At 39.8% G+C, this 27,731-nt stretch overlaps 2 protein-coding genes across 2 annotated transcripts; both read right to left on the reverse strand.

Moving 5' to 3' along the window:
• Positions 1–452: 452 nt before the first annotated feature.
• On the reverse strand, positions 453–5,324 carry LOC110367130 (adhesion G-protein coupled receptor G2). The gene is made up of 7 exons (XM_036142899.1): positions 5,127–5,324; positions 4,932–5,046; positions 4,547–4,625; positions 4,069–4,273; positions 2,929–3,030; positions 1,310–1,474; positions 453–910 (listed from the first exon to the last, which is right to left on the reverse strand). The coding sequence occupies exons 1-7, from the start codon at positions 5,221–5,223 to the stop codon at positions 828–830; spliced, it is 846 nt and encodes a 281-aa protein (XP_035998792.1). The 5' UTR covers positions 5,224–5,324; the 3' UTR covers positions 453–827.
• Positions 5,302–27,508, reverse strand: LOC105919318 (adhesion G-protein coupled receptor G4). The gene is made up of 26 exons (XM_036142898.1): positions 27,428–27,508; positions 27,167–27,252; positions 24,991–25,118; positions 24,680–24,917; positions 24,298–24,576; positions 22,266–22,363; positions 21,861–21,922; positions 21,669–21,714; positions 21,424–21,452; positions 20,293–20,447; positions 20,049–20,201; positions 19,891–19,964; positions 19,715–19,782; positions 19,581–19,620; positions 16,955–16,977; positions 16,578–16,723; positions 16,350–16,479; positions 14,219–14,319; positions 11,812–12,016; positions 11,557–11,722; positions 8,984–9,130; positions 8,769–8,900; positions 8,606–8,648; positions 8,424–8,527; positions 5,631–5,752; positions 5,302–5,394 (listed from the first exon to the last, which is right to left on the reverse strand). The coding sequence occupies exons 2-26, from the start codon at positions 27,243–27,245 to the stop codon at positions 5,331–5,333; spliced, it is 2,832 nt and encodes a 943-aa protein (XP_035998791.1). The 5' UTR covers positions 27,246–27,252; positions 27,428–27,508; the 3' UTR covers positions 5,302–5,330.
• Between the last annotated feature and the right edge of the window lie 223 nt (positions 27,509–27,731).

Raw genomic sequence — 27,731 nt, forward strand, 5'->3', positions numbered from 1 at the left:
ATTTGTGCATTAGTTTTATTAGAATTTTCATTACCTAAATTCAAAACTTTATAATTTAATCAGATTTACCTTTTAAATAACTATTTCATTATAAGTCTGAGATCAAAGTTATGTCAAATGGCTTGTAATTGTCTACAATTCCATTGCCACATATCTTGCAGACTGTATTAAACAAATGGAAATGGCTTAGTATAACACAAAAAAACTAAACCGTTGCTTACTTTTGTTAGAAATCATAAGAGACGATAAAAAATAGAAATAAGCATGCCTACTTCTTTTCCTCCAGCATGCACACACATAAACATATTGGCTGAGAGGGCAGTCAAATATGCCTAGAGGTGGACTCTTTCTGAGAGGTGACTGAAAACCATCATACGCTGATCATACAACAGGTGAGAGATTGTGTGCAAGAAAAAAAAAGTCAAAATATGATGCACATAAAGTAGCCAAGAAATCATCAAAACATTTAATAAGAGGCCAACCTGTCTCCATAAATTTGCCATTTTCTAATTTTTCTTTTCCACAAAATGTTCCACAGTTCATTGTCACCATCGCTCCGCTCACCAGTTGCTTGGCAACCAACTCCTCCTTGGTACTGATGCAATTGCTCGACTCTTCGAAATTACAGGCTCTTTTACAATATTTAACGGAAACAAAACTAACAATAGAACTGAGCGGAAGAATTAGCTAATGACGCCGATGCTGCGTTGCACTGCTTTAACCGAGGAATCAGGAAGTCTTGCTCTGAAAGCGGCATTAGGCTGCTGTTAAATAATGGGACGTGCACCGATTGTCACACTGGTAATTGTTTTCGCGTTGCGTCAGGTTCATCCCCTGTAGGAAGACAGATCTTCTTTATCCGGGGCTCCGGTCTGCGCTCGAGGAAGAACCAGGCTGGTCACAAAAAGATCTGTAAGATAATTAAACATCTGTGAGCCTTTTAGAGGTGCGAGGAACAAATCACGTTTATGTGTCTTAGCCATGTGCACCAGAGGGGTTGGGGGTTTGGCTTAAATTGAACTGTCAGATGGAGAAGGAAGCGTTTTATGAAAAACATCTGTCATGTCCTTTTTAGTTTGTCTTAAACTTGCCTAATTGTAAAGCGGTGCAATTATTTAATGTCAGTGCGGTGTCATTAATTGAGGCAGTGACCTTCGATGTGATTTCCAGCTGCAGAAGTGCCGTGACATCCAAAGTCTGACGACCTTGTGGCACGGCATTACTTATCCTGCACTTTTAAAATCAAATCTACCGTGTACGTTTTACTAAAGCTTCAGCTGCATCGGTGTGAGATTTCGCTTTTTCTCACCGAGGTTTGGCCTCCTGCAGGACGAGTCTCTCTGGCTGGAGTCAGAAGAAGCCGAAGTGCTGTCCGTGGAGTTGGACTTGACGGAACGGACCGATGGGATCGCTGCTCTTAGAAACTTTTCTCTGGGCTTTGCGAGACCTCCGACTGATGCTGAATTGCTCCACTCTAGAAAAAAGACGCAAGGCAGACAGAGGTAAGTGGAAATCAAGCCTGGCGACCCATATTTGGACCCATCAGGGTTCCTATCCACACTTGAAAAGTGAACGTCTGGATTTCCAAGTCAGGGTAAGCGTGGAAAATAAATATTTGATTTTCCCGTTTTATTATTTTATCCTTTAAAACATTTTTAAAAAAGTGTTTTTGAAAGGTAAATGCCATTTCTATTGCTTTACATCTATACTTTGCACAAAAAGTAAGGAAATTTGTGTTTGGTCAATAACTTTTGGAGGAAAGGATGCATTCATCAGATGGTTTTTTTTAAAAGGTGCCACATTTAAACTTAAGTAAAATGCATTCATGGGTCAAGCACCAATGAAAAACTTGTCAAATCCTCTCTCTGTCATGCCAAAGAGCTTATTCTGATACTGATTCTTTTTACATTTGAAGATGAAGACATAGTAGCTATCAAAAGAACTGATTTGGTGAACAAACACGGGCCTCAGAGGAATCAATGCACGACCACAACAGCCTGGCGGCACCGCCTCATGCTGCTCGCCAGCCCGGTCACACACTGCTGTGGGACGGCGGCCGATTCTTTGGCGGCATGAACAAGACATCCATTCCCTACTCCCTAATTCTGTGGGTAGTCTCTGAAAAGCCCCCCCGCTCTGTGGGAGCGAGCGTTGACATCTCAGAGGAGAGCAGTCAGTCGCTGGAGTGAAGATACGGCATTGCCTCTGGTTGCGTAATCTCATCTCCATATCTGTCTGCTTTGAGATTGCCTTCAATGATGACGAGCAGAAAGGATTTGACAAGTTTTTCGCTGCAACTTTCCTACTCAATCCATAAATCATCCCCCCCCCCCCCTTTTAGTACCAGTTATAGAGAAATTTTCCAATTGTTTAAGATTTATTGCTAAGGAGTATAAAAAATAAATAAAAAAGAGAATCACCAAAACACAAATTTTCTTGCTTTTTAAGTTGATGCTTTTTCTCACTCTGATCATCTCCTAAATGCTCTCATGTAAATGTTCAAAGGGATACTTCACATCTTCTTCGGCCCCTGGACCCTCTTGGGTTAGGGACTTAACTCAACCTTTGATTTTTAAACTGGGTCTGATTTAGATGCCAAACAAAATCTTTTTCCCCAAAACAAAGTAAAGGTAGAAATAATCATAAGCTGTGGTTTAAAGAATCTGGGTTTAATGTAGGATAATCCTTTTATAAATTGGGAAATAGAGTTGATCTTAATTAAGGTAGTTGATCCTAAAAAGCAGTCAAAAGGCCCTTAATCACATGTATCCTCACTGTGTTTCATGATTTCCAGAAGTTGGAGGTAATGAGCCCCAACCAGGTAGGTGTTTTGCACTTTAATAGCCAGAATTGTATCAAAAACCACCTGAAGACCACCAGTGTAGGCCCATAAAACCAGAACCAGAGTATAATGATGAGTGTTAGTACCAGAGTGCTCCTCAAGTCGGAATCGTCCAAAGCAAAGATAAATCCTCCACTGTTTTCTCACGTTCTCCTTCATCAGACAGTGGAACAGGAAGACAAAAGATCCTGGAAAAAAACGGTGTTTGGAAAGCCTATAATGAATCATTCATGGTCACCAGATGGAAAAAACAAAAACCACGCCGCTTGAGTAGTTCACTGAACAACTGCAGCACCATTACCCCATCCTTTAAAGAGCTGAAGTTTCTAAGAATGCATTTATAACATAAACTTTATATTGCTGTTTCACCCCTTAAAGTAAGTAGAGTTGAAACATTTTAGATAAGAAGAAAAAGGTTAATAAAGATGGGCCTTTGTTGAGTTTTTTAATCTGTGGTTTTCACACGTTTTAGAATGGGGTCAGTCATTTTTTAACGTAGGTTACCCAGGTAGGTTTCCTTAGCATTTCCTCCCTAATAAATTAGGGATTTAAAAACTGCATTTGTATTTGTCTGATAATGAAATGGTATGATGATCTGAAACATTTCAGTGTGTCAGGAAAGCAATAACAAAAAGGGTGAATACTTTTTTTATATGCAAAACTTGCATAGAAAATAGTTTGGGTGAGATGAGGCCACAGCTGAACTCTTTGGTTGCCAGTGAACGCACCGTGTTTGGATGGTTCTGCACATCACCTCAAACACACCATGCCTGATGTAAAGTTTTCAGGAGTGAACGTCACTGTGTGTGGGCTGTATTAAAGCATATGATACCGGCAGACTTCATTTGTGTTGAAGAATGGGTCAAAACCGCAACGTATGCGACCTTATTTTCCATCCAAGAGACGTCTGGAGACGTTGCCACAAAGTATTTATTACATTTCTGTGACTGTGTTCACTATTTATCCCCCAGTTGCTTAAATATATCTTCATTTGTGGACTAATTTGCCTTGTTCTTCGTATGTGTGGATTACTTGGGCTGTTTCCGACATCTGGTGTGAATTTTAAAGTCAAAGCTCCCTGATTTATTTTTTTATTTTTTTATTCTCAGTTAATGCTGCAGCTTCTTTTTTTTTTTTCTCTCCCTTTAGAAATATTTAAAGGAAAGAACGACGTTGACATGTTCGACGCACATTTTTCCCCACTGCATATATGTCTCTGAGCTCACCTTGCAGGGTGTTCAGTATGGCGAACAGGTACAGCAGGAAAATCCTCGCTTTACTGTCCCAGTTAAAAAAGCCTACAGTCCATGTCAGTCCAAGTAAAAAGGTGAGACTGGCAACCCCCTTCAGGTCCTGCAGGAGCCCTCGCCGGGTCCCCGCCGGGCTGTTGAAGCGCATGCGGCGGATCTGAATCAGAACCACCACAAAGACCTAAGGAGAGATGCATAAAAATGTTCTAAGAAGTTCAATTTCAAAGGAACATGCATATATTCAAAGCATTGTTTTTGTTTAAATGGGGTATTAATGTAGGATAGACTTTACTGGTATCTGGGATCACTTAAGTTATAAACATGCTGATAGTTTGGTATAGTTAGAGGCTTTTGAAAATAAAAGGCTTCACACAAAAAAAAGGTTTATTCTGAATACAACAGATAATAATAGGGTTGTAATTTTAATTTATGCATAACATTTGATCATATTTACCCCGATGTTGAAGAGAAATATCAACCCAGCGTAGGCGACCACGGACACAAAATACACCACATCATCCTGAAGCCAGCAGCTGATGGAGCATGGTGGGAAATAGTTGCACAAAGAGACGTAAGGGTTGGAGGAGGAAGTGAATGCAAAATTTACTGTACACCTAAAATGTACAAGCATTTCTGTTTACTCTGTTATGTTTCCATTCTTCTTCATGTTATTAAGATATACTAGTGCAATGAAATAGTTGTCATAGTTGAACTATGCACAGAAACGTGGACCTTTTCAGCACCATTAGTAGTTGAGTACACTTCTGCAGCTGTTTTCTGATTAAGAATCAGTCAAAGCCTGAAAGATGGATGGATACAAAGCAAACCCCGTGTCTTACAAGGTGCCAGAGGTGTCCAAAGACTCGAAAGCGGACCCGGCGTCTGTGTAGAGGTCAGGGCCGTATGCATCTCGATTCACAATGAGAACCAGGATGCAGATTACCAGAGGAATCCCTGGGGAGGAGTTAAAACCTCGCGTTGGTGATGTTTAAAACAACTAACTAAAAGTCAGCCATGTCTAGGTTCTAGCTTACCCCAGCCCAGAGCACAGAACTTGAGGATGTATGAGGGGACGTAGACGTTGAAGACTTTAACAAGAGCAAAATACATGTTGACGGCCTCCAAGCCCATCCACGTGAAGGACGCCAGCAGGAAGTAGTGCAGCGTGGAGGCTGCCGCCACACAGAGGCCGTACAGACCCCAGGAGGACAACCAGGAGTTGACCAGAAACACCAGATTCAACCCAGCAGGGCCAGAGAGAGATTTATGAGGATCTTAGAGGGGTAGTCTCTGCGAAGCTTCCTAGATCAGACAGAGGGATGAGCGTTACAGAAGCAGAGGAGGCAGTTAAAGGATTTATACGTTTGTAACTCTGCAGGTCAGAAATAATATGTGCTGTAGCCCTTACTGCCTTATGGGAAATGTGCATACTTTGATGTCCGGTGATACAATGAACACAGTTTTTTTTTTTACAGTGTGCATCCAACGAATACAGTTTTACTCCGAAATATCTGCAATTATTTTTTGATGCAACTCACTCAAAGGCCAGGTACGTGACAACGGTGACTCCTAGGAACAGGGAGGAGACTCCGCAACCAACATAGGTGATGATGGTCAGGATGTGTTCGTGAACCGGGTCCAGCTGGGTCCTGGAGACATCCTGGGAGGAAAGATGTGAGGGAATTTATTTATTTATTTATTTATTTTACTGCATTTTGAGGATTCTTGAGCAAATATAAACATACAACATCCTCCATAGTTAGTGGCAACGCTGGTAAATTATGTATAAAAACCCTTGATATCGCCTCTTATGTCAGGAGAAGTCTTCTTATGCACGTGTCTCCTCAGCTCGTCAGAGACCCAACAGCAGTGGTTTCTGTGTGCCGTGTCCTGGTATAAGAGCGGATGATGACATTCACGCTAACAAGGTCCCAAGAGGCATTAGAAGTGAAGCAGATCCACTAGAGTACTTAACAGTGTGCACGGGGTGGTTTCCCACTTATTCTTCCGTTAATTCATGCCAGACCAACCCGGAGGCGATGTTTCTGGGAATCTCAGTCTTTGTTTGATCTCCACACGTCCCGCACACAAACTGCTGGGATTTTTACCCTCAGGTCGCGCTTTCGTCACCCAGGCTGTCTCTCTGATGAACACTTAAACGTCAGAGGACCCACACTGATACCATGCTTATCTGCGTCAATCCAACTTTGTCTTCCTATATATATATATATATATATATATATATATATATATATATATATATATATATATATATATATATATATATATATATATATATATATATATACAAGAAAACTATTTCTATCCTCCTTTTTTGTATTTCTGCTAAAATTTACAGCTAAGCAGAATTAGTTTCCTTGAAAGAACCAACGTGGCGATTAAAGCTGCTTCTGATTGTCATCTAAAAGTGTTTGTCGTCATTTTAGGTCGCAGTAGTGTTTAGTAAATTTTACATATTGATATTTGTGACAGCAGGGCAGGAAACACAACTGGTCGGCATGTAGGTCAAATGTATTGCTGGTTACCCTTCTTTTCCAACAGCGAGCCTTATAGATTTTATTTTAGTTTTTTTCCTTCTTCGCCATTCTCCTTCCTGTGCCCGGTGTCCAGCCTCGTTAGCCTCACTCTCAGCTATTTAAAACATTAAAATTATTGCTCTGATTTTAGAAGCTGAGCTGTTTTCTGACATAAAAATGAACACATCTGCCTTACTTCACTATACAATGATGTTCTCCTGTTTTTCCGATTTTGAACAGAGGCTAGGAAAAAGTCTTCTGTTTCACATCATGTGGATACCACGGAGACACTGAAGTCATTTAATTGCAATTAAAGGTTTTGCAGATGCAGCGATCAGGTAAAATTAAGTACAACACAGAAAACATTTCAGTTTTTTGGGATTTTAAGGGTTGGCGGTAACTTCGGCATCTGTCATTTTTCCTAACCCCCCTCCTTCCGATCAAATGTTTTCACTGGTAAGATTTTTCTTGATTTTTAACCGTGAGATTATGCCACTGCATTAAAATATAACTTAATTTTTAAGGCTTTATTCACATCCGGGCTGCTAAATGCCTTTTTGGGACACTGCTCGTTACATTCAGCTTCTTGCCATTTCATTGTCAGTATCTTTTCGTGTGGGAAGCCAGACGTGATCCAGTTCGTCAACGCCGGCGCTAATGGGTACGCTTTAACTTCAGTGAAACGGCATCAAAGAGCAGTGCGGCAGAAAAATCTGAAAAGTCTCCAAGAAGATCCCTTAGATGCTCCCGGTGAAAGGTTATAAGGAAAGAAGAGTTCTGTACGCTTCAAATTAATGCTTCGAGGTGTTCGGTTTGTCATATTAAATTTACTTGTGACATTTATATTGTTTGAGGATAATAGGCGCTGTTTCAGTCACAGAAAACATTAGCAGCTACACTTGATAATCTGTGTGATTGTTGTAAATCAGTGACATGAAATCCAGCTGGATGAAAGGTTTTGTTGAAAATTCAGTGGAAGAAAGACCTCATTAACAACAATGGCAGATGTAAAAGTGAGGACAATATGCATGTGTTTATAGATTGGCCAGGGTTTCTAGCATTAATAATAAGGAGAGTAGTTTTACAGAGCACTGATAAAGTATTCCCATCCCTTGACGTTTTCCACGTTACAGGCAGGTATACGCTTTGGTGTAAATCCTTCTGTTTGTCTGGAGTTATTGTGCTGCTGGAGTTTGAGTCTCTGCTCTAGTCCGTTCCTAATAACTCTCCCCAGCTTCCCTTCCCCTGCTGGGGGAAAAAAAAAAAAAAAAAAGCTTTCCCACAGCATAATGCAGCCACCACTATGATTTACAGTTATTATGTTCAGGGTTGCGCAAAGTTTTAGCTTTCTTCCTCACATATTGTTCTGCATACTGCAAATTTCAGTCATAAAATCAGAATAAAACATACTTAGGCTGGTGGTTTTAATACGGAAAAAAACATTGGACAAAGTTAAAGGGGTGTGAATACATTTGATAGGCACTGCGTGTAACCCTGTGTATCTGAACTGCTTAAAAAACACTGTATTAGGCAATTTTTCTGATTTAAAAGGAAGTAAACGCAGTATTGTGCTTGATTTAAAATTAATTAGGGTTCCTTTGAGCTTCTCAAAAACGATTCCAACATTGCTTTTTTGTTTTGCAAAGACTGTACTCTGAGTGCCCTCTGCTGCCCAAATCTTAGTAGCATCTCATAACAGTAAAGCGCTTGAGTCTTTGTTTTTTAGCTCTGCCTGCTAAGTCTGTCTGTCAGGGCTTTTCAGAAATAAAAACACGCGTCTGCACGGATCTGTACCAGAAGAACTCCAAAGTGTGTGAGATGGTCGCAGAGGCACGTCGTGTAGTCCGGGGTGCTGTTGTACTTCCTGCAGCCGTGGTCGTCCCAGCCCCCGTGTCCATCTGGAAAAACAAAACACTTTCGTTCAATCCGCTTCTGTTAAATATGCAAAAAAATATGCCCTGTGGATGAGGACCTACCGTTTTTATTGAAGTTCCAGTACACGCACTGCACTTCATCATGCTGGGATACAAAACAAAATCAAACAACTCATGTTAATCAGTCTCTGGTAGGTGTAATGAACTGGTACACCTACCAGTTCATTACTGGTAAGTGTACCGTTCTGAGAAAAGTCTTCCCTACGGCGTTATGCTGTAAATGGTGGAGCATGATTTTGACGTCTTCACGCAGGTCTTTGATTGGCGAGCTGGCGTTGGTCACGCTGGCCGACACCACGAAGGTGTTGAGGACGGCCTTCCTGTGCTCTCTCTGAAGCTGGAGACGGTAAACGTGAGTCGCTTTCTGAACGAGGCCAAGATGTTTCCAGCTTGGCGAGCGTTATGTTCCCTACACGGTACCTTAAAGAGCAGCGGGTTGGCGTAGAACTGGAACTGGATTCTGGGCCGGTGCTGGTTCAGACCGTGTTGTGGGAAGGTGTTCTGCAGGACAGACGGCAGGGAGATGAAAGCCACCGTGCCGTCTGACGGATACCTGTTGATAAAAATCTACACCACAGATGGAAAAAGAAATTAACGTTGTTTATTGCTTATTTTGGCACAGCAACGTCGGAATCAATCGGGCTGCTCAATTTTAAGGGACTTGTTCCAAAAGAATATGGACTTTAATCTGTCCCGAGAAATAACAGACATATGGAAAATGTTATAAGTAGCGTATGGTATAAATAGAGTTTAAATCAGGGGTGTCCAAACTGTGGCCAGGGGGCCATTTGTGGCCCCTGTGCTGATTTTGTGCGGCCCTCCAACTGAATTTCAAGAAAGATTTGTCCAATCAGCACTGGTGGCTTTTTGCAGATGGAAACTTTTTATTTTTAATTGGAGTAAATATAGACAAATGAAAATCTTACAATTGAACGTTCGGTACAACACAATAATAAGCACACTTTTTACGTTTGCTCTAATTTCATAGCAAATTTTACTCAAATGCAGACTTTGGTGCATTAAACTCTGATTGGAATTAATTTAAGAAAATAGGCTAAATACTGTTTAATATCTTTTTTTTTAATTATCATATTTTGTTAGGTAGGATTAGTATTTTGGTTATGTAATTTATTTTTATGAATATTTTTGCCCTTGAGTGCTTTTGATTTAACAATTTTTCCCAATAGCCAGAAGGTTTGGACACCACTGGTGTAAATAGATTAGATTTAATTAGGTTGTGCACATTTGGGTTTGAGCTTGTTAATAATTCAATGTTTGCATTATTTGCCTGTTAAAAGTGCAAATTGGTTCAACTGATCACAGTATAAAGTGGGTTGGATTATTGGAACATTTGTACTGGGTGGATTAGATGTGTGCCTTTATTTCGACACTTTAGGCACACATAATGATTCATTCGTAAAAACCCAGATAAACCCCCAAGTGGTGATTTTTCCTGCTGATTGTCACGTGAGGAGGTGCCATCCCCTTTGGGGTCTGTGCCTAATCTTAGGGGATGACCAGTAAGCGGAAGAGAAGAAGGAGGAGAGAAATCCTTCTTCTGCCTCTGTTTGCTCCAGGAAGTCGTGTGGTTGTAAGCAAGGGGAGCCCAGCGCTGGAATCTTGTAATCGTGTCTCTGCGCCTTCTTTAGATTAAAGCGTTAAAGTCTATTTCTGAGTTTGAGACATCCTTAGATCGTGTTTGCTTTAGTGAGCCCGCTTATAGGGAATAATGTGTCCGCACATGGTCTGAGTGCCTGCATGAACAAACTGCTCCCTTTCACCTTTCTGTTAGGACAGGGGGGTCAAACATACGGCGGGCCGGATTCGGCCCCGCGGGATCCGGCCCGGGATCAGGACACTGAAAAAAATTTTGGTTTTTTTTTCAGTGTCCTGTCTGGCAATGTGGCAGTAAGAATTGTTGTCTTAATGCCAAAAAGAGCTCATCAGATTTGACTTTCACAAGTGGAGCAGTACTGCTTTTGCCATAGTGCTCCGCTTGATTTATGAATGTGAATAGTTTTATTATGATTCATGTGAGGAATATCTCAAATAATATGGACACTACAATGGGAAAGTAGGAAAGGAAAGGAAGAACAAGAAGAAAAAACAAAAGGTGAAAGAAAGAGGAGATAAAAGGAAGAGAATGATAAAACAATTATTGAAAAAAAACATGTACTTTGTTTAATTGAAAATCTGCAGTTCCTATATTGTCCACGAGGGGCGCTGTGTTTTAATTAGCAGATTAAGCTGGAGGTGTGGAAAAAATTAAATCATTTCTTAATTTTTATCTGTTTGATGTATTTTGTCATGTAGGACAGTGTTTTTAAGTTCCAAAAAAAGTGAATAAATGTTTTTCAACATTGTACAATCACTGTGATCAGTTGTTATGCATAATGCACAAGTAAATGTTTAACTGAGTAAAAGTATTGTTGAAATTGCACATACTGTTCTTAAAAACGCTGAGGTTATTCATAATATATTGTGTAAAAGTGAAATTAACTTAATATAAAAATCAACAACAAGTCCACATTTATTAGTTCTATTTAATCTTGCAATGAGTTTACACGTGTGGCCCTCTTGAGATCAGATTAAGCTGTATGCGGCCCCTCAATCAAAATGAGTTTGACACCCCTGTGTTAGGAGGTAAAGTTTTGATTAAGAAATACGGCACCCTCCATAATCATTGGGACCCTTGTAAATCCATACGAAACCCTTGAAATGAAAGTAATTTGCAATGCAGCAACATAACTTCTGTTGCTGCTCAGACTAATTTTATTATCAAAGATAACCTGAATACAAATAGCTGATTGGATTATGAAGTTCACAGATCCCTGCTCTGGATGCTCCACAGCCGGTGGTATGACATTCTTTTTTATTTTCTCTTTTCTTCACCCCAGACCCACCAGGAGGGTTATTGTAGATTAAAAAAAACCCGGATTTCATAGCAATGGGTTGTAAAAGCAGGCTTTTTACAAATCTTAACGTTAGACAACCTCAGGTTTGGTGCCGGTCCAATCAGACAAAACTCCAAAGCTTAAGCTGCTGAACTGCGCGGGAACCACATCCACCACCGAGATAGCCAGTGCTCGGGCAGAAAGCGTGTAGGAGCCCTCGTAGCCCACCATCTTGTCTCCCACCTCCTCTGTGAGGTTTAGAATACTGTAGATGGAGACAAATGAGAGGTTCACACACGTTTGAGCTTAGCCGCCGTTTTAACTTGGCTCTTAGAATCTACTTGTCGTCCGTACGTGTTTGTGAAAGGCCCCAGGTTGCTGTCTGATTCCAGGATGTTGGAGATGACGTTGATGAGAGCTTGGCCGAGGTCTGGCGTGACCACGCTGACGCTGATGATGTCCTTCAGCTTGTTGAGGACGGTGACCAGCTCTTTGTAGATGAGGTTGGAGTGGTTTCCCAGCAAATCCTCGATCATCTCCACCACATCGAATCCGGTCCCTGGAGGTAAATGACACAGCAGAGAGTGACGGGGGCGATCAGAGAACACAGGCCTCTGAAGAAGCAGAAGAAATCTGCGAACATGTAAATATTGTAAAATCAAAAACATCCAAAAACATCTCCTGTCTGTAAAAAGGACGCTACCGCAGGTCATTCATCCCTGCTGCTATCAGACTTTACAATGCTGCACTATAACTGTAACTGTAACAACTAATGTGCTATATATATATATATATATATATATATATATATATATATATATATATATATATATATATATATATATATATATATATGTGTATATATATATATATATATATATATATATATATATATATATATATATATGTATATATATCTTATATATCTATATATATATCATATCTATCTATATATCTCTATATCTATACTATATCATCTATATCTAGATATCTCTCTATCATCTCTCTCTCTCTCTATCTCTCCCCCTATATATCTCTATATGTGTGTGTATATATATCTCTCTCTCTCTCTATCTCGTCTCTGTGTGTCTCTCTCTCTATCTCTCTCTCTCTCTATATCTCTCTCTCTCTCTCTCTATATCTCTCTGTGGTGTGATCTCTCTCTCTCTCTCTATTGGTGTGTCTCTCTCTCTCTCTCTCTCTGTGTGTGTCTCTATATCTCTCTCTCTGTGTGTGTATCTATATCTATCTCTCTACACCCCTCACCATCTCTATCTCTCTATATCTCTCCGATCTCTCTCTCTCTCTATCTCTATATCTCTCTATGTCTCTCTCTATATCTATATGTGTATCTCTATCTCTCTCTCTCTCTCTCTCTCTCTATCTCTATGTGTTCTCTCTCTCTCTCTCTCTCTCTCTGTGTCTCTCTATCTCTAGTGTATATATCTATCTGTGTATCTCTCTCTCTATCTATCTCTATATATCTCTCTCTCTCTGTGTCTCTCTCTCTCTCTCTCTCTATCTCTCTTCTCTCTCTCTGTGTCTCTCTCTCTCTCTCTATCTGTGTGTCTCTCTCTCTCTATCTCTATCTCTCTCTCTATCTCTCTCTCTGTATATATCTATGTATGTCTGTATCTATCTATCTATATATCTCTCTATGTATATATCTGTCTGTATTCTATATCTATATATATCTTCTTCTCTATCTCTCTATATGTCTGTATGTATGTCTGTATGTCTGTCTCTTCTATATCTCTCTCTCTCTCTCTATGTATGTCTGTCTGTCTGTCTCTCTATATATATATATATATATATATATATATATATATATATATATATATATATGCAATAACCAATGTGCAATAATCCTGAATAGAAGTGACTTCTGCTATTATTAGCACTTTAATGTACGCCAGTACATATGTATATAGTCACCGTGAATGTACATAAGACATCCTAAATCTCTGCTTTATTTCCTTTTTATATTTTTATTTTTCTTATTTTTTGGTCCACTGTATATATAAGGACACACTGTATATACCTGATGCACCTTTTCCTCCTTTTGGCACCTTCTTTTGATTATTGATTACTGAGCCGATGTGACAAGTGAATTTCTCCAATGTGAGATCAATGAACCCTATTTTATTTTAATGAATGCAAAATGCCAATTATTTCCTGTATCGAGCGTAGAAAATCCAAATTACTTTCACCTATGTAAAAAGTTACTGGATGCCTGTGTTTGCAGAAACAGCTGCCTCAAATATTTTCAACATGTGGCAACAAGAAGTTCCCCTCACAGCGCAAAAAGGTTGGTTCACTCTTCTTTGTATTCCATAAAATCAGCTGTGTCGAGAGTTTTTTTTAAGCCTCGACAGCCTGTATTTCTTTTTTTTAAATATGGATTTTATTGATTACAATGCTGTTGCCTTGTTAACCAAATAAAAAGACAGAGAGGAGATAACATATTTGAGCTGAATGTCTGCTGCTAAACAGCTGCTTTAATGTCCAACAGAGCTGAACATTGAAAGTATTTCCAGCTAAATGAGCTCCAGAGTTTTACACAGATAATTGACTTTTTTTGGGTGTTAAATGTATGATTTAAACTGAAAGATTTGAACTCACTGAAAGATAGTTCAAAGCTTTGAACTATCTTTCTTAGCTTTGAACTATAAAAAGATAGTTCAAAGCTTTGAACTATCTTTAAAAATGACATCTAAACAATGAGGAACACACAAAGGAAAGCGAATAAAGGTGAACAGACCAGAAGTGACTTCAACATGATCCAGATCAGGGATAGTTTCCACCACTGGGGGGCAGTCTTCCAGGTTTGGCTCCATCCAGCGGGTCCACTGGGACAGTTTGCTGTCAAATAACAGATGAATAGAAATTTAGGAACTGTTACTGCGGCGGCTTTATTAGCAAAGGTCAAATAATATAGTAATACTTTTTACTATTTTATTTCTCTTTAGGTTTGTGAAAAATATGTTAACTAGTTTATGCATATCTTGTCTTTTTTTTCCTTTGTCCTTGAATATATATATATATATATATATATATATATATATATATATATATATATATATATATATATATATATATATATATATATATCTCAGCGGGGGCTTGTAGTTGAATAAGTTTGATAAAGAAGCATCGATGTACAAACCATTATAACAAAAGGCTGACTGCTCCATCATTCTCTGCTTGATGACAATTAGAAGTTAAACAAAATGTATGATATTTTAAGAAGTGCTTCGTTTGTACAAAGAAACCCAATAAATTTATAGGTGTTAAAAATAAACACAACTATTAAGGATAAATTCAGTGCATTGTTGCTGCTAAAGTCACTTTCTCACAGTTTGAGGGCTCAGCGCTTCTCTACCCTTGCAACAAGGAGGTCCCGGGTTCAAATCCCTGCCTGGGGTTCTTCTGCATGCTCTCGAGGTGTGGAGAGCATGCAGAATCTTGAAAAACAAGATTATGCCATTTGGTCTCTCTCTAAACTGACCTGTGATTTGGTTGTGTGTGTGATTTGTGGGTTGATGTTTAAAATAGGTAAATGATAATTTCCTGTTTTTGACATACACGAGGTTCTCATGAGTCATGTTTCAACACGCCTTCTGTAAAGTTTCAATACATTTAAGGATTTTTCAGCTCCCAGCCACCACAGATTTAAACAGATGCCTGTTTATGTCCCACTATTCACTAAAACCTCTCCAGCGAGGTAGTGATCCTCGTATTCACCTCGGTTCACCTTTTCATGTCCACGTCTCTCAGTGGTTCTTAACTTACAGAATGCATCAAACAAAGCAACTCACCGTCACCATTTCTCTCTTGGCCCCTGTACCTGACTTAAGGGACTCTGTCGTTTTCCCATAATGACACATGTTTTGCCTCGACACTGTGGAGGAAATAATCTTCTCCCACGGTGATAGTCATTTGTGGAGGAACCATTAGGGCTGCCTTTTCTTGCATTACCCCGTCACCATGAACACCCTAACGTGTTAGATGTGTAACGCAGTAACAAGTCTGGATCGCAGCATTGTTGACTATCCATCATTTCAGATTGAAACGGAAAAATAATGAATATTAGGAAGGTTTTCACGCCCACTGTCATCTCTGTGGTAAATTGAATTTTTCGCCCAATATTATGCACCTATTTTGTTCTTCAGGGGGAAAAAAAGAGATGAATGTCCTCATATTTAATCAACAAACCATGTTTGCAACCTTTTACTGGCAACATAAAAATGTAACGCAAAAAAAAAAAAAAAGTGTCATTAATTGTCGTCAAAATAGGAAGGCTTAATCTGGAAATCAATAAGCTTTTTCCCTCGATTACCTTTTAAAAGAGGGCCATTAATAAAATCTGTGACACTGAGTCAACAGAAAGTCTCATGTAGACATGGAAGAAAATTAGCAAATATGTACAAATAGAAATAATCAATACTCTAATAGGCCCACACATGTTGATGCATTAAATTAAGGTTGATAGTTGTTCAACCACACAGGCTTTATTTGCATAAAATCATCAGTAAATATTGGAAGAACTGATGTTTTCTGTGTGTCTCTGTGATTAAACCCTGGCTGGAAGCGTTTCTGTTATCAACGTTTTCTGTACGGTGATGCACATGGATTTTATTGACGGCATCATTTTTTGCGGTCCACTAAGAATTATATCAATGTTGCTGTATGGTTTTGTGATTCTAAGTAATATTCAGCTTCGATAACAATCAGCAGGTCTTTTGAAGGCTTTTTTTGACCACTGATTCTTTTCAGTGGTTTGGATTTGATCCTCCACCCAAAAGGCTGCCGGTGGTGACGGAGCACAGAGTGTCGCCTGTGCTCCATTTTCAAACGTCGTCTAAGAACCTCCTCGTGTTCAGACGTCTCACCAAAGTCGGGTGGCGGAGCGGCGGGAGTTTTTTGGGCATGCGCACGTAGCATTTCTGCCTCCCGTAGTGTCGGGCCACATGAACAGGCCTTTCAGGGTCTGCTGGGCTTCGGCGTCGCACTGAAGAACCACTGAGAGGGGAACACACATGGACAGAGAGACGAGGCGCCTTTCAGTGTCTCAGCTCTACAGCTGGTCATCAGTCCAACAGAGCCTCGGCTGTACTTACAGATGCGACTTATCTGTACGTGCTCCGCTGCGATGGAGACCGACCCGTTGTCGTAGGGCATCAACAGACACTGCCGTAATCGGTCTATCATTTCCGTTGTGTCTGACTGTTGCGTCGACACCTGGACCTGGAAGATGAAGCTCTCTCTGCAGACATTAAGAGATAATAATGAGCTGCAAAGGTCTAAGGAGCGGATAAAAAGCCAAGATAAGAATGTAAGTGCTCATGAAATACAGCGTACACATAGATGCTAACGTTGCGTAAAACTCAACGGAAGCAATCAATACAACAATACAGACGTGCATTTTTGTGTTGCCCTTTTACTACATATGAAAAGCTCTATTGTGCCACGCTGTTTCATTTTAAACGATCCATACCTTGAAAATCCATCTTTGTACACCTAGTGAAAAAATAAGGAAAGAAGTTTCAAGATAGGAAACAGCATGACTCGTCAAAGGTTTCTCTTCTCTAGGGTTATTGATATAATGTTTAGTTTGCGTCTCACACACTTTCCAACGATTGGACAGACTACTGATTCATCTGAACGGCTTTCTTTCCAGAGCAGAAGAATTACACAACAGGCAGCTGTTGGGTTTATGTTAAGAAATGAGACAAAATAATAAGGCGTAATAATAGACATACCATTAGTATGGTTTACCGGGTTTCATTTACATTTTATTTTTTAAATAGCTTTTCAATATATCTATTTGCTCAGTAATCAAAGCAATAGGCCTTTATTGGCATCACAGCAATCAAGTCCTTCCTAAGACTGCTGACCATGGGCCAAATGCAAAACATTAATAAAACTTCCAGTCACAAGAAAGTTGTTGGTAAAATTAAAATGATTACTTTATAAGCATAAATATGCAAAGGGTGTGAATCAGTTTGGGATTAACTGTAGATGGTTGAAGCTGGGACACCGTGGGGAGTTATAAATCTTATCCAAAATACAGATCTGAACTGGTATCAAAATCAACAAAACCGGGTTACATTAATGTCCTTTTGTAATGTCCTTTTTTAGGCTGTGATCACAACTCTATTGAACATTTACAGAATATCCTAAAAGCTCAGTCAGTAATATGAAACCAACTAATCAAAATTAACTCGCCAACCACTTCCCACAGAAGAGAAGTTAAATTTCCATCAGGAATTTTAAGGCAGCAAAAAAAAAAACAACTGTGGAGTGTTTTTGCAAGTTGCTGACAGACTTATCTAAAAACTAACAAGGATGTTTGATTATGTTTCAACTTGTAAGTATAATTTAAAGTTTGGATGCTCGATTCTTGATTTAGAATAAATCTTTTTTAAGTATGTTCTATTATCAGCCCTGCTCTTTCTCAGGAAATCAAAGCGGACTGGACTTTCTACTCTGCTGCTAATAAACTTTTACAGAGCCACAGTTGAAAGCATCCTGTCTCTCAGCGTGGCAGTGTGCTATGGGGGCTGCACGGCACAGGAGATGAAGGACTGAGCACGGGTGGTGAGGTCAACACAGGGGATTGTGGGATGCCGTCTACAAGATCTAGACACGGTTTATCCTCAAAGGGTCCAGAAAAGGGCCAGACGTTATCCACTGATTCCACCCACCCAGGCAATACAAGTTTGTCCCACTTCCATCAGGTAACCTATTCAGACACATTAAATCAAAAACTAATAGACTTAAAGACAGCTTCTTTCTCAAAGCTGTGAATCAAGTAAACCACCAGCCCGGTCCATGATCTGTTTACATGTCTACAAACACGCTGCTGGTTCCACAGGTTCTTGAACCGATTGAGAATTATTCACGCTGTCTCTCACATGCTAATGTTTGTTTGAACACTTTTAGTCTCTCAGGGAGTGTTTGGTTGGACCTCCGTGCAAACTGCATTTACGTTCAGCTTCGACATCCAGAAGGGATCATCTATTGGTTGTCCTACATGACAATCGTTGTGACATGCTCACCTATCCCCAATGTGCATGCTTTTCCCCCTTGCTAGTTTCCTCTTGCTGCACATGCGCACTAGTATTTGTGATGTATCCAGTGATGTTCGAACTTGCCGGTGACGAATCTGACATGGTGTAAAGTAAATATCTTCCTTTGCTAACTTAGCGTCTTCGAGCAGTGTGGACAGAGCTGTGCATGAGGTCAACATGGCTCACGCACAGAGATTTGACAGGCGATCCCCCTGAGGAGTGGAGGAACAGGTAGGATGGTCTTGGGCATTTCTTCAGGAAATATCGTCCACCGTACCTTTTTAAACTTGAAGATTCAAATGTGTAATGACTATTTGCGCACGTTATCTTCTCCTGGAATGTTTGTCTATTAAATTCATGCAATTGCACAGTATTTTTTTTTTTACATCATCCTGCAAACTGACTGCTGCATGTCTTTTTGAATTGAGCATCAATTAACTTGAACATTACATTTTTTTGCTAATGACTCCTTGCAGACTTTTCAACCTCACGGTCAGTGTTTTGTCTGATACATCCATTCAATTCCAGAGTAATTTTTATCATTCTGTAAAGGGACTATCTGTTTTACTCAAACATTTAAATCGTATCAGATGCTAAGTACTATTTGCAGGCCATTAGCTTCTCAGTAACAGCTGTCAGTGCATTCTTGAAATGCATATTTGAACATCATGTCTTGTGTGTTAAGTGTGAATCTGTGGGCATTCTGAGCCGCTGTCTCACCAAAATTTCATTATGGCTGCATAATGATAATAAAGATTCTTGATTATCATTCTAACCCTTTAACAAACAATGGTTGAAATAAATCATTATGGGTCCTGAATTAATATCAATGACAAGCTGCTGTAAACCTTCTGATTGAAACTGAATGTGCTCTTGTTTAAGGTATAATACATCAGTCCCTCACTACAGTTTTTATTATCCCTAGACTTTGAGCATAGTATTTTTTTTTTTTGTTTGTTTGTTTTGTTGGGTGAGTTTGAAAGCAAATAATACAAAAAAAGTCCAATATTTAGAAATTGGCCAAAAAATACCACATCTGTATTTACTTACCTGATTGGAAGTTTGCCGATATTTCCTTTCAGGGTGACGTCTGAAACAATGAAAGATTTTTGCTCATTTCTTAAAGTATTTTTGTGTGTGTGTGTATTTAAAGCGTGTTGCCATAGCTTCGTCATGCAGCGCACCTTTCTGCTTTGGGGAGCAGCTGCAGGTCCAGCACCATCATTAAGTCATCAGGGAGACTCATGTTAAGCTAAAATGTAAACGTTTCATTTTTGCATTCTTCTACAAATATTTTACTAATACATAGAATTCGTTTTAACCGTAAGAGATCTGTTTCTTGAGGTTGGCTGAGACATACCCAGCTGGGGAGGATCTGTCGGGGGTCACAGTCTCCTGTTATTGAGACGTTCACCTTGACTTCGAAGTAAAGCTCTGTTGGGGAGATTGAGAGAAATCAGAAGGTTTTCCTCAGGGCGTCAGCTCAAAACAGAACTGCAGAACGTCTTCGAGACTGACCAGAGACATTCGCAGGGGTTCTGGTGATGGTGTGGGTCGTGGTCGCCGGTTGGGTGAAGGTAGAGGCTGATGTGGTTTTAAAGGTGGAGGTTGTGATGGGAGAGGCTCCTGTCATGACCACCGCAGGGCTGATGGTTGTCAGGGAAAAACTTTCTGCAAAGGAAACAGTTTGTGAGACGACCGGCACGTTTCCCGTACATACATATTATGTTATGTCCTGTTATTACTGAGAGCTCCTTCCTACCAACAGGGGTGGTGTAGATGGTGCTGGTGTCGGCCAGCAGCAGCAGCAGACCGCTGGGGTCGACGTAGTTGTTGGAAAGGTCGTTGTACATCTCCCTTTGCAAAGCTGCAACGTCCCACTTTGGGATGACGTTGGTGTAAGCCAGGCAGCGGAACCTGGAAGAGAGTTAACAGGGATCCTGCACAGGAACTTACATGTTTTTATGGTCTGGATATGTCTGGGAAGATAAAAACAAAATGTGTATCTCAAGACTCTTTCTTACATCCATCCATCCAGCCTGTAAGATTTTCTGCCGTAAATACTTAATAAGCTTTTTTGTTAAAAAAAATAAAAATTACAGTACTTGATAGACTATCTTCTGTCATACCAACATGTGTGCGTGAATGCTTGACAGACAGAAATCTTAACATACCCTGCACTTTACATAAGTGCATATCAGTATCGATCTGCTGGGGTTAAAACGTGTGACGATGATGACGCCAATCACAATCACTGATAATGAGTGATTAGTACACATGTAACCCTCTTTAAATAGTTGTTTTAGTTTGAGGGCTAGTCAGAAATGATGTGTTTATATGATAATAATAATAATAATGGCTCTTATATTTTCTTTGTTCAAAATGTTCTTATCGGTTCAATGAAAGGATCCATAATACCTCTGGCAGTCAATTTGTTGCTTGGAGTCCCAATCATCTTCATTCGGCCATGATTGTTTGCACAGTCAAGGAATCTGACATAGGTTACAGTGCTCACAACGTCCGATTATTAGACATACAATATAAAAACAGTGCTTCTTATACAGAGCCAAGAGAAAGGGAAGGTTGTGAGTGCAATATCCATATTTTGCTTCACAGCAGGGTAGCTGACTCCTCTGGCTGTGAGGTTTTCATGATGGAGACAGCCTGGGGGGAGAAAGCCGTGTCTGTGGAGGCTGGTTTTAGCAAATAGCGCTCTGTAACGCAACAGTTTGTGTGCAGGATGTGTGACATCGGCAGAGATCTTTGCAGCCCTTTTTTTTTCTCACCCTAGACCTACACAAGTCCTGGATGGAGGGAACGTCAGCCCTGATGATCCACTTAGCCTCTTAGCTACCAAGACAGCACATTTACATCAAATAAAGTTGGATTTTACCTGCTAATATTCTCCGTAGCCCACTGCGTCTACAGGAAGAAAACCACAATTGTTAAATTCATTTTATATAATGGATATAATTATATTTTTTATATAATTTCAAACGTTGGCTTGAAATAGATTTTATATTAACTTTTATTACCATGGGGGGAGAATATAGCTATTAATGTAAATACCTTGAAGTTTATGTTGCCAGATTTGTATGTCGTTATATTTGCTTTAAGTAATATTCCAGCCGTGCTTACCAGCGCGTCTCCAGATGGTGTTTTTATACGTTCCTCTGTGTTGGATCTGCACGAGAGATCACAGAAACTTAGCTTATGGTTCAGTAGCTCTGCTGTAATAAAGCAGGGCTTAATTGACGCAAACCGAAGGGTTTTTATTGGAAGTATTCTTACTGTTGTAGTTGTAAACTCAGATCTTTTTTTCCCCCTTACCTGGTTACTTCAAAGGCATAGACTTTGTGTAAATAGATTTCTTTCGGTAAAACCTGTCTGAGCTGCGGGAGGAGCAAATACCACAAGAAAATGTTTGTTACATTGTAATTCTTCGCAGTTTAGCAAAGACGAGATAGTACAAAAACAAACAACAAAGCCACTTTATCTAATAATCTACACAAACATCAATGATATTCGGTTTCTAATTTTATTTAAACCACAATAATATAATATGCAACACTGGGCTTTGAATCACTTCCTTTTTACTTCTGTTTATGCATCCATTCTGTAAAACATTCAAGCTTTAAGAAAGCCAATGGTTACATCCTAAAAACTTTGGTTTTAATTTTCTTGCATTGACATAGCACATTTTGTAAATACAAAGATGATATTTGTTCTTTTTACCCAGTAATGTGCGATGTCTCTGGCTGTGTAGGGCTCAGTGGTGTTTTTGTCGTAGCGCACGATGACAAACTGGAGAGTGACCTCATAAAAGGACCATTCTGTTTAGTATAAAAGCAGACATAAATAAATAGTATATATATATATATATATATATATATATATATATATATATATATATATATATATATATATATATATATATATATATAGTTTCGTTTAACATGTTCGTCCTGGTCCATTTTCTTACTTTTTTATTATTAAAAGACAGGAAATCAAGCTACTGACTGTAAAGCTTGCTGTTATTTCTCTTTGTATTGAGCATCAGTTCAATAAACCGTGAGTCAGCATAACAAGCCAAAACTGGAGAGGTACTGACATGTCTACAGCGTGGTCCAAAGTCGTAGGTAGAGCCTTTTTTTTCTTTTTCTTTTTTTTTTTACTATTTGTTACATTGCCGCCACAAACTTTAGAGTAAAGTTTTGGGATTTTTACGTAACTAAGTGAAAGGAAGACATATGTTTATGAGTGGGGTTTGCATTTGTGTTCTGCCTCTTTAACTCTGATACCATTAAATCAACCTTGAAAATCAAATGCTGGTGAAGGTTCTCAGTCATCCAGGTCATGGTCATTCCAAAAAAGTAAAAAACAAAGCTACTGGACTTGTTTTTCGTAGTTGAAGACGTTTCGCTTCCTCTCCAGGAAGCTTTCCCAATTCAAAAAGTCTGGAGTAATGTGGAGTAACAAGCGAAACGTGGTACTCCACATTACTCCAGACCTTTTGAATTGAGAAAGCTTCCTGGAGAGGAAGCGAAACGTCTTCAACTACGGAAAACAAGTCCAGTTGTTTTGTTTTTTTACTTTTTTTGGAATTTGAAAATCAAATCAGCCACTAGTGGAAAGAGTGTGGCACAACTTTCCAAAACATGAACGTCCGCTCAAACTGACAGGCTGGACAATTAATCAGAGATGGAGCCAAGAGGCCCATGGTAACTCTAGAGGAGCTGCAGAGATCCACAGCTCAGGTGGGAGAACATGTTGGCATGGCGAGTATGATTTGTCATCTTCACAAATCTTTCACAAATAAAATTCCTTTATTAAGTTGTGAGAAGAAAGTCATTATTTAAATGAAGCCATAAAAAGTTGCACGTCTCCCTGAACTACCAATCCACATTGTAAAACATGGTGTTGGTAGCATGGCGATAGTTTTCTTCACCAGGGAAGCTGATTAGAGATGAGGGAAAGTTGGATGGAGCTAAAGACAGAATGATGTTGAAAGGTAAAAACTCAGGTTCTGCAAAAAGTTGAGACTTTGGCAGTGCTTGAGCTTGCAGCGGGAGAACAAGCATAAATATACAACCCCAGCTACAATAGCTTTTTTTTCTCCTCTTTTTTTTAGCTATTTCTTCTCATAAAGATTAATCTAAAAATTGCCATACTCAAATGGTATATTCTGTTGTCTTTTTCATTTTCAGTAAAAGGTTCAAATCAATGGGCTTCTGTGTTACGTCATATTTATACCCCAGGGGGAAAATGAGCTCACGGATCACTCATTAAAATACACTGGACACTTTGATCAACTTAGAGAAATATACCTAAGCAGAAATTCAGACGATTATGTTTTATTTGTTTTATTCTTTTCCCACACAATGTGCTCAAATTATTGTAAAGGATGGATTTTACAGCATTTTCCTGGGTGAGAGTATCCCACTGCAATGTTTAAGACCTTCTCCATCGCTTTACCGTGGTTGCCAATGTGTGTGGAGGGTGATGTTATTGCTAGTAGAATGACTTTTATGTGTGTTGACTGAAGCACAGCTGCCCAGGGTTTAATCCGAGGGGTGAAATTAAAATGGAGAGGCGAAGATGAGATTGGAAAAAGCTGTAAATAGCTCGATGAGTCTGACTCTCCTTAAATTACCCAAGCAGATGTAGATGCCAGAAACACAAACAGTACTAAACTGGGTTATTGCTGCGCCGCCGGTTTGAAACGGCAGTAACAAGGGTTTTGAATTGTGCAACAACACAAACTCACCGCACTGCAAGCTGGTGTCAGAAACTGGGTCACAGCTCGCCGTGTCCCAGTTGTCCCACTCCCACTTGACCAGATCACCTTCTGTGCAGCTCAGGGACGTCACTTCCTCTTCGCTTCGTTCTCGCCCCCACATTCGAAACAGGGAGATTTTCCCCAACATACCGCTGTACGGGATGATGTGGATGTTCCCGTCGTAGACGGAGTGTCCCACCCCCAGGGTGAGGGACCCATTGGGGGCCAGCTGGCAGCACGGCGGTGCAGTAGGGGTGCTTGTGTGAGCTTGGGGGTCAAGATTTGGAGAACAAAAATAGCAGAAAGGTTGCTCTCAGGCAAAAATAGCAACAGTGAAACTATCAATATTATCAGACAACGCAAAGCCCACCTGCTGTGATGTTGACTAAGCCGCCATTAATGTAGAGAGTGGGCCTGTCCTTGGTATGGGACCAGGTGACGCACAGCGTGTACCACCGCCACAGCTGGAGATTGAGCTGCGGAGTGGTCCATTCCTCTCCAAACATCCAAACCACCAAGCGCCCTTCCTTTCCCCCCATGCCAAGCTCCGCATACTGAACCTCAGGGTGACGGTACATGAAGATCGTCCACGGCGAGAAGCCCTGGATCTAGAGACGGACAGTCAGTGGTTCTGATGTCTTAAAGCGCGCCGTCTGGCTGCTTAAGAGAAAAGCTCACTACCTTCAGCTTCACATTAAGGCAGACGGTGAGCTCCTCCAGAGCGGGGATGGAGACCTGGGGCTTTAGCTTCCAGTGGCTCCATCCGGTGGTTAGGTCAGCCACTTTTCCCCACAGACTGAGCGGGACGTCTGACACAATCATGAGAAACTGCGTTAAAAGTGAAACTCTGACGCATCGTAACGTAACCACAGGAGGCCGGAGGCTAAACAGAGGCCTGGCTGAGACAAAACATATCAGGTACCCTAGAAGCATTGTTGTTTAATCATGATTTGTTGGTTTGTAAATGGTTATTTAAAAAAAAGTAGTTTTAAGGAACTAGAATGTTTTCCTGCTGCCTGAGATCCATGTTATGATTTTTGCATTTCCAACTAGCCTTTGGTTGAGTACTGGGATCCAGGTGTCTCCAGGTTGAAATCCTTCACTGCTTAATTTCATGTGTGATAGTACAAGTATTCATTTCCATTTTCACTCAATCCTTCGTCCTGCATCTACACCGTACATGGAAGAATGGCGCTTTAGCATCTTTTCGCTTGGTCATTTTCCATGTGCGCTAAGGAGGAGCGCTTTTTTTTACCATCCACCCTAAATCGCAATAAAAAAATCTGTTTTTGACAAACTTCCCACCGCGAAAGCTCATCAGAATCTGTTTGTTTATGTTTGTTTTCTGGTGAAAGAGAAAAGACCATTTGTTGAAGACCATTACAGTCACTTTATTAATCCTCTTGCCTTTCTTTTCCCCTTTATGTTTTTTAAAGGGCTAATGTTTATCAATCCTTATTTAATGCTTGGTTTACATTGATTATGCCCAAAATTATTCATGCCACTGGCAGATCTAGAAGTTTGTTTCTGATAGGAATATAAAGAAGATATATAAAAAAGATAAGATATAAAAATAATGTAAAGGAGTAGCAATTTGAAAAAAAAAACAAAAAAACATTTTGATCTTTATTTATTTACCTTTTAATAAATAACATAATGTTAAATCTTATTTATATCCCTCTAAATGATTAAACAGCAATAGCACTCCTCCTCTGATTTCTAACCAGCTCTTTGCCTGTTTTCACTGTTGTTTTCGACAATTTTATCTTTGATGAGCCAAAAGTAGGTGCTGGTGAAAGCTGGAAGATCTCCTCGCCATCACCAAAATGTTTAGCTCCTTTCTCGGATTTAAGTCAGGACTGCGGCTGGGGCACTTCAACATGTTAATATTACTCATATTACAAAGACTACTTTAATCCTAAATCAGTCCTTTTAGACTTGAAATTACACATCACATGTGAATTTTAGTCTTTAATCCACCAGTATTTTGTTTTTTTTTGTTTTTTCTCTAATTCACTGAATCCATACTGATTTAAAAATCCAGAAGGGGCAATTCTACCTCTAGTTTTACCTCCAGTTCAAACAGAATCTGGTTGAACTGGACCTGTGGTTGTTAAACTAGGTCTCAAATGTAGAAAACAAACTAACTGTTTTTAGGAACTTTTCCAAACTAAAACAATACCAAAATGTACAAAATGTGTTCTGAAAACCGGAGGCTAATTTTAGCAACGTGTTGTTTGATTGTTTTTGGTAATTAGAAATGATATTACTGGTCTTTGCCTTGAAATGTCCAGAATTTTATTCCAAAAACTGCATCACAGCAGCTACAGCAGGAAAATAAATGCTAACATTTTAAAGTAAACACTAACAAACACAGGAGTTTCCTTTCTTACTAGTTTGATAGGTTACCGCAATAACTAACAATCCTTTTAGTCTGGATTTTTTTTCCCCCAATGTCATATAATGTATTGTGTCTTAATAAAGTTTTGGCTGCCTTTACGTGCAATAATAAATAAAAATTAGCCAAAAAAAAACAACAACAACAAAAAAAGATACATCCAGAAACTTAGACAACCTGAAAGTCTGTAAATAATTTACTTGAAAACACACAGACGGTTCCCATATTGTTTTCAACAATCGCATTTCACATGGACCTGTTTGTTTTGGATTATTTGGACATTTTTACAGCCCAAACTGCAGCGTTCTCACGCAGAGGGTGACCTCACCGATTATAAACCAAAACAATGAAACAGCCCTCTGTTTTTAGAGATGCCAAAATCATCCTGTTAGCTGAAAACATTCCTTATTGCGAAATAACTGGTGGTGTCTGTCTGCGGCCACTGATCACATTTCCTACCTCGCTCCTCAGCCCAGGCTGGGCTCCTCAGCAGGGACAGAGTCAGGAACGCTGCCAGCTGTTTCTGGAAGAAAATCATCTCCAATCTGAAACAAAATAAATCAGTAAATGTTGTGATGTAACAAGAAGCACTGCTATAGTAAAACATGTAGTAAAATATAACTTGTAAATGTTCTCCCCCCTATCCATAAAGGGATTTTTATTGAATCACTTCCAGATAAAACATTGAATTTGACAGTTTAAAACAGAGGAAGTTCTTACCTTTGAAACGAATCAGCCGGGCAGCAAAAGAAAGCCTTTCACACGCGTGTCCTCCCTCTGGCTCTCAGCAGCAGCAGCAGCAGCAGTGGCTGTTTGTGGAGTAAAGTGGCGCCTGCCTGTGATTGGTCCAGCTGGACAATGGTGTCACCGAGGACACAGAATGAAGAGAGAGGAAGGACAGGTGTACGGCTTGGCTCTGTTTCTTTGCCGTCATTGTGGTCCAGTTCAGAGAAAAGTTAACTATTGCTGCATAAAAAGCATAATGTGAAATATAGTTGGTCCTGATAAACATGCATTCTGCACC

Source organism: Fundulus heteroclitus, chromosome 11, assembly GCF_011125445.2.
Source record: "Fundulus heteroclitus isolate FHET01 chromosome 11, MU-UCD_Fhet_4.1, whole genome shotgun sequence".
Classification (NCBI taxonomy): domain Eukaryota; kingdom Metazoa; phylum Chordata; class Actinopteri; order Cyprinodontiformes; family Fundulidae; genus Fundulus; species Fundulus heteroclitus.

Coding starts and splice junctions, on each gene's coding strand:
- LOC110367130 (XM_036142899.1), bottom strand. CDS start 5,223: ATGGGCTTGGAGGCCGTCAACATGTATTTTGCTCTTGTTAAAGTCTTC. Junction 5,047..5,126: donor GTTCTGTGCTCTGGGCTGGG/GTAAGCTAGAAC, acceptor ACTCCTCCCCAG/GGATTCCTCTGGTAATCTGC. Junction 3,031..4,068: donor CATACTGAACACCCTGCAAG/GTGAGCTCAGAG, acceptor GTTTTTTTCCAG/GATCTTTTGTCTTCCTGTTC.
- LOC105919318 (XM_036142898.1), bottom strand. CDS start 27,245: ATGATTTTCTTCCAGAAACAGCTGGCAGCGTTCCTGACTCTGTCCCTG. Junction 21,715..21,860: donor TATGCCTTTGAAGTAACCAG/GTAAGGGGGAAA, acceptor TCTCTCGTGCAG/ATCCAACACAGAGGAACGTA. Junction 5,395..5,630: donor GTCACGTACCTGGCCTTTGA/GTGAGTTGCATC, acceptor TGTCTGATCTAG/GAAGCTTCGCAGAGACTACC.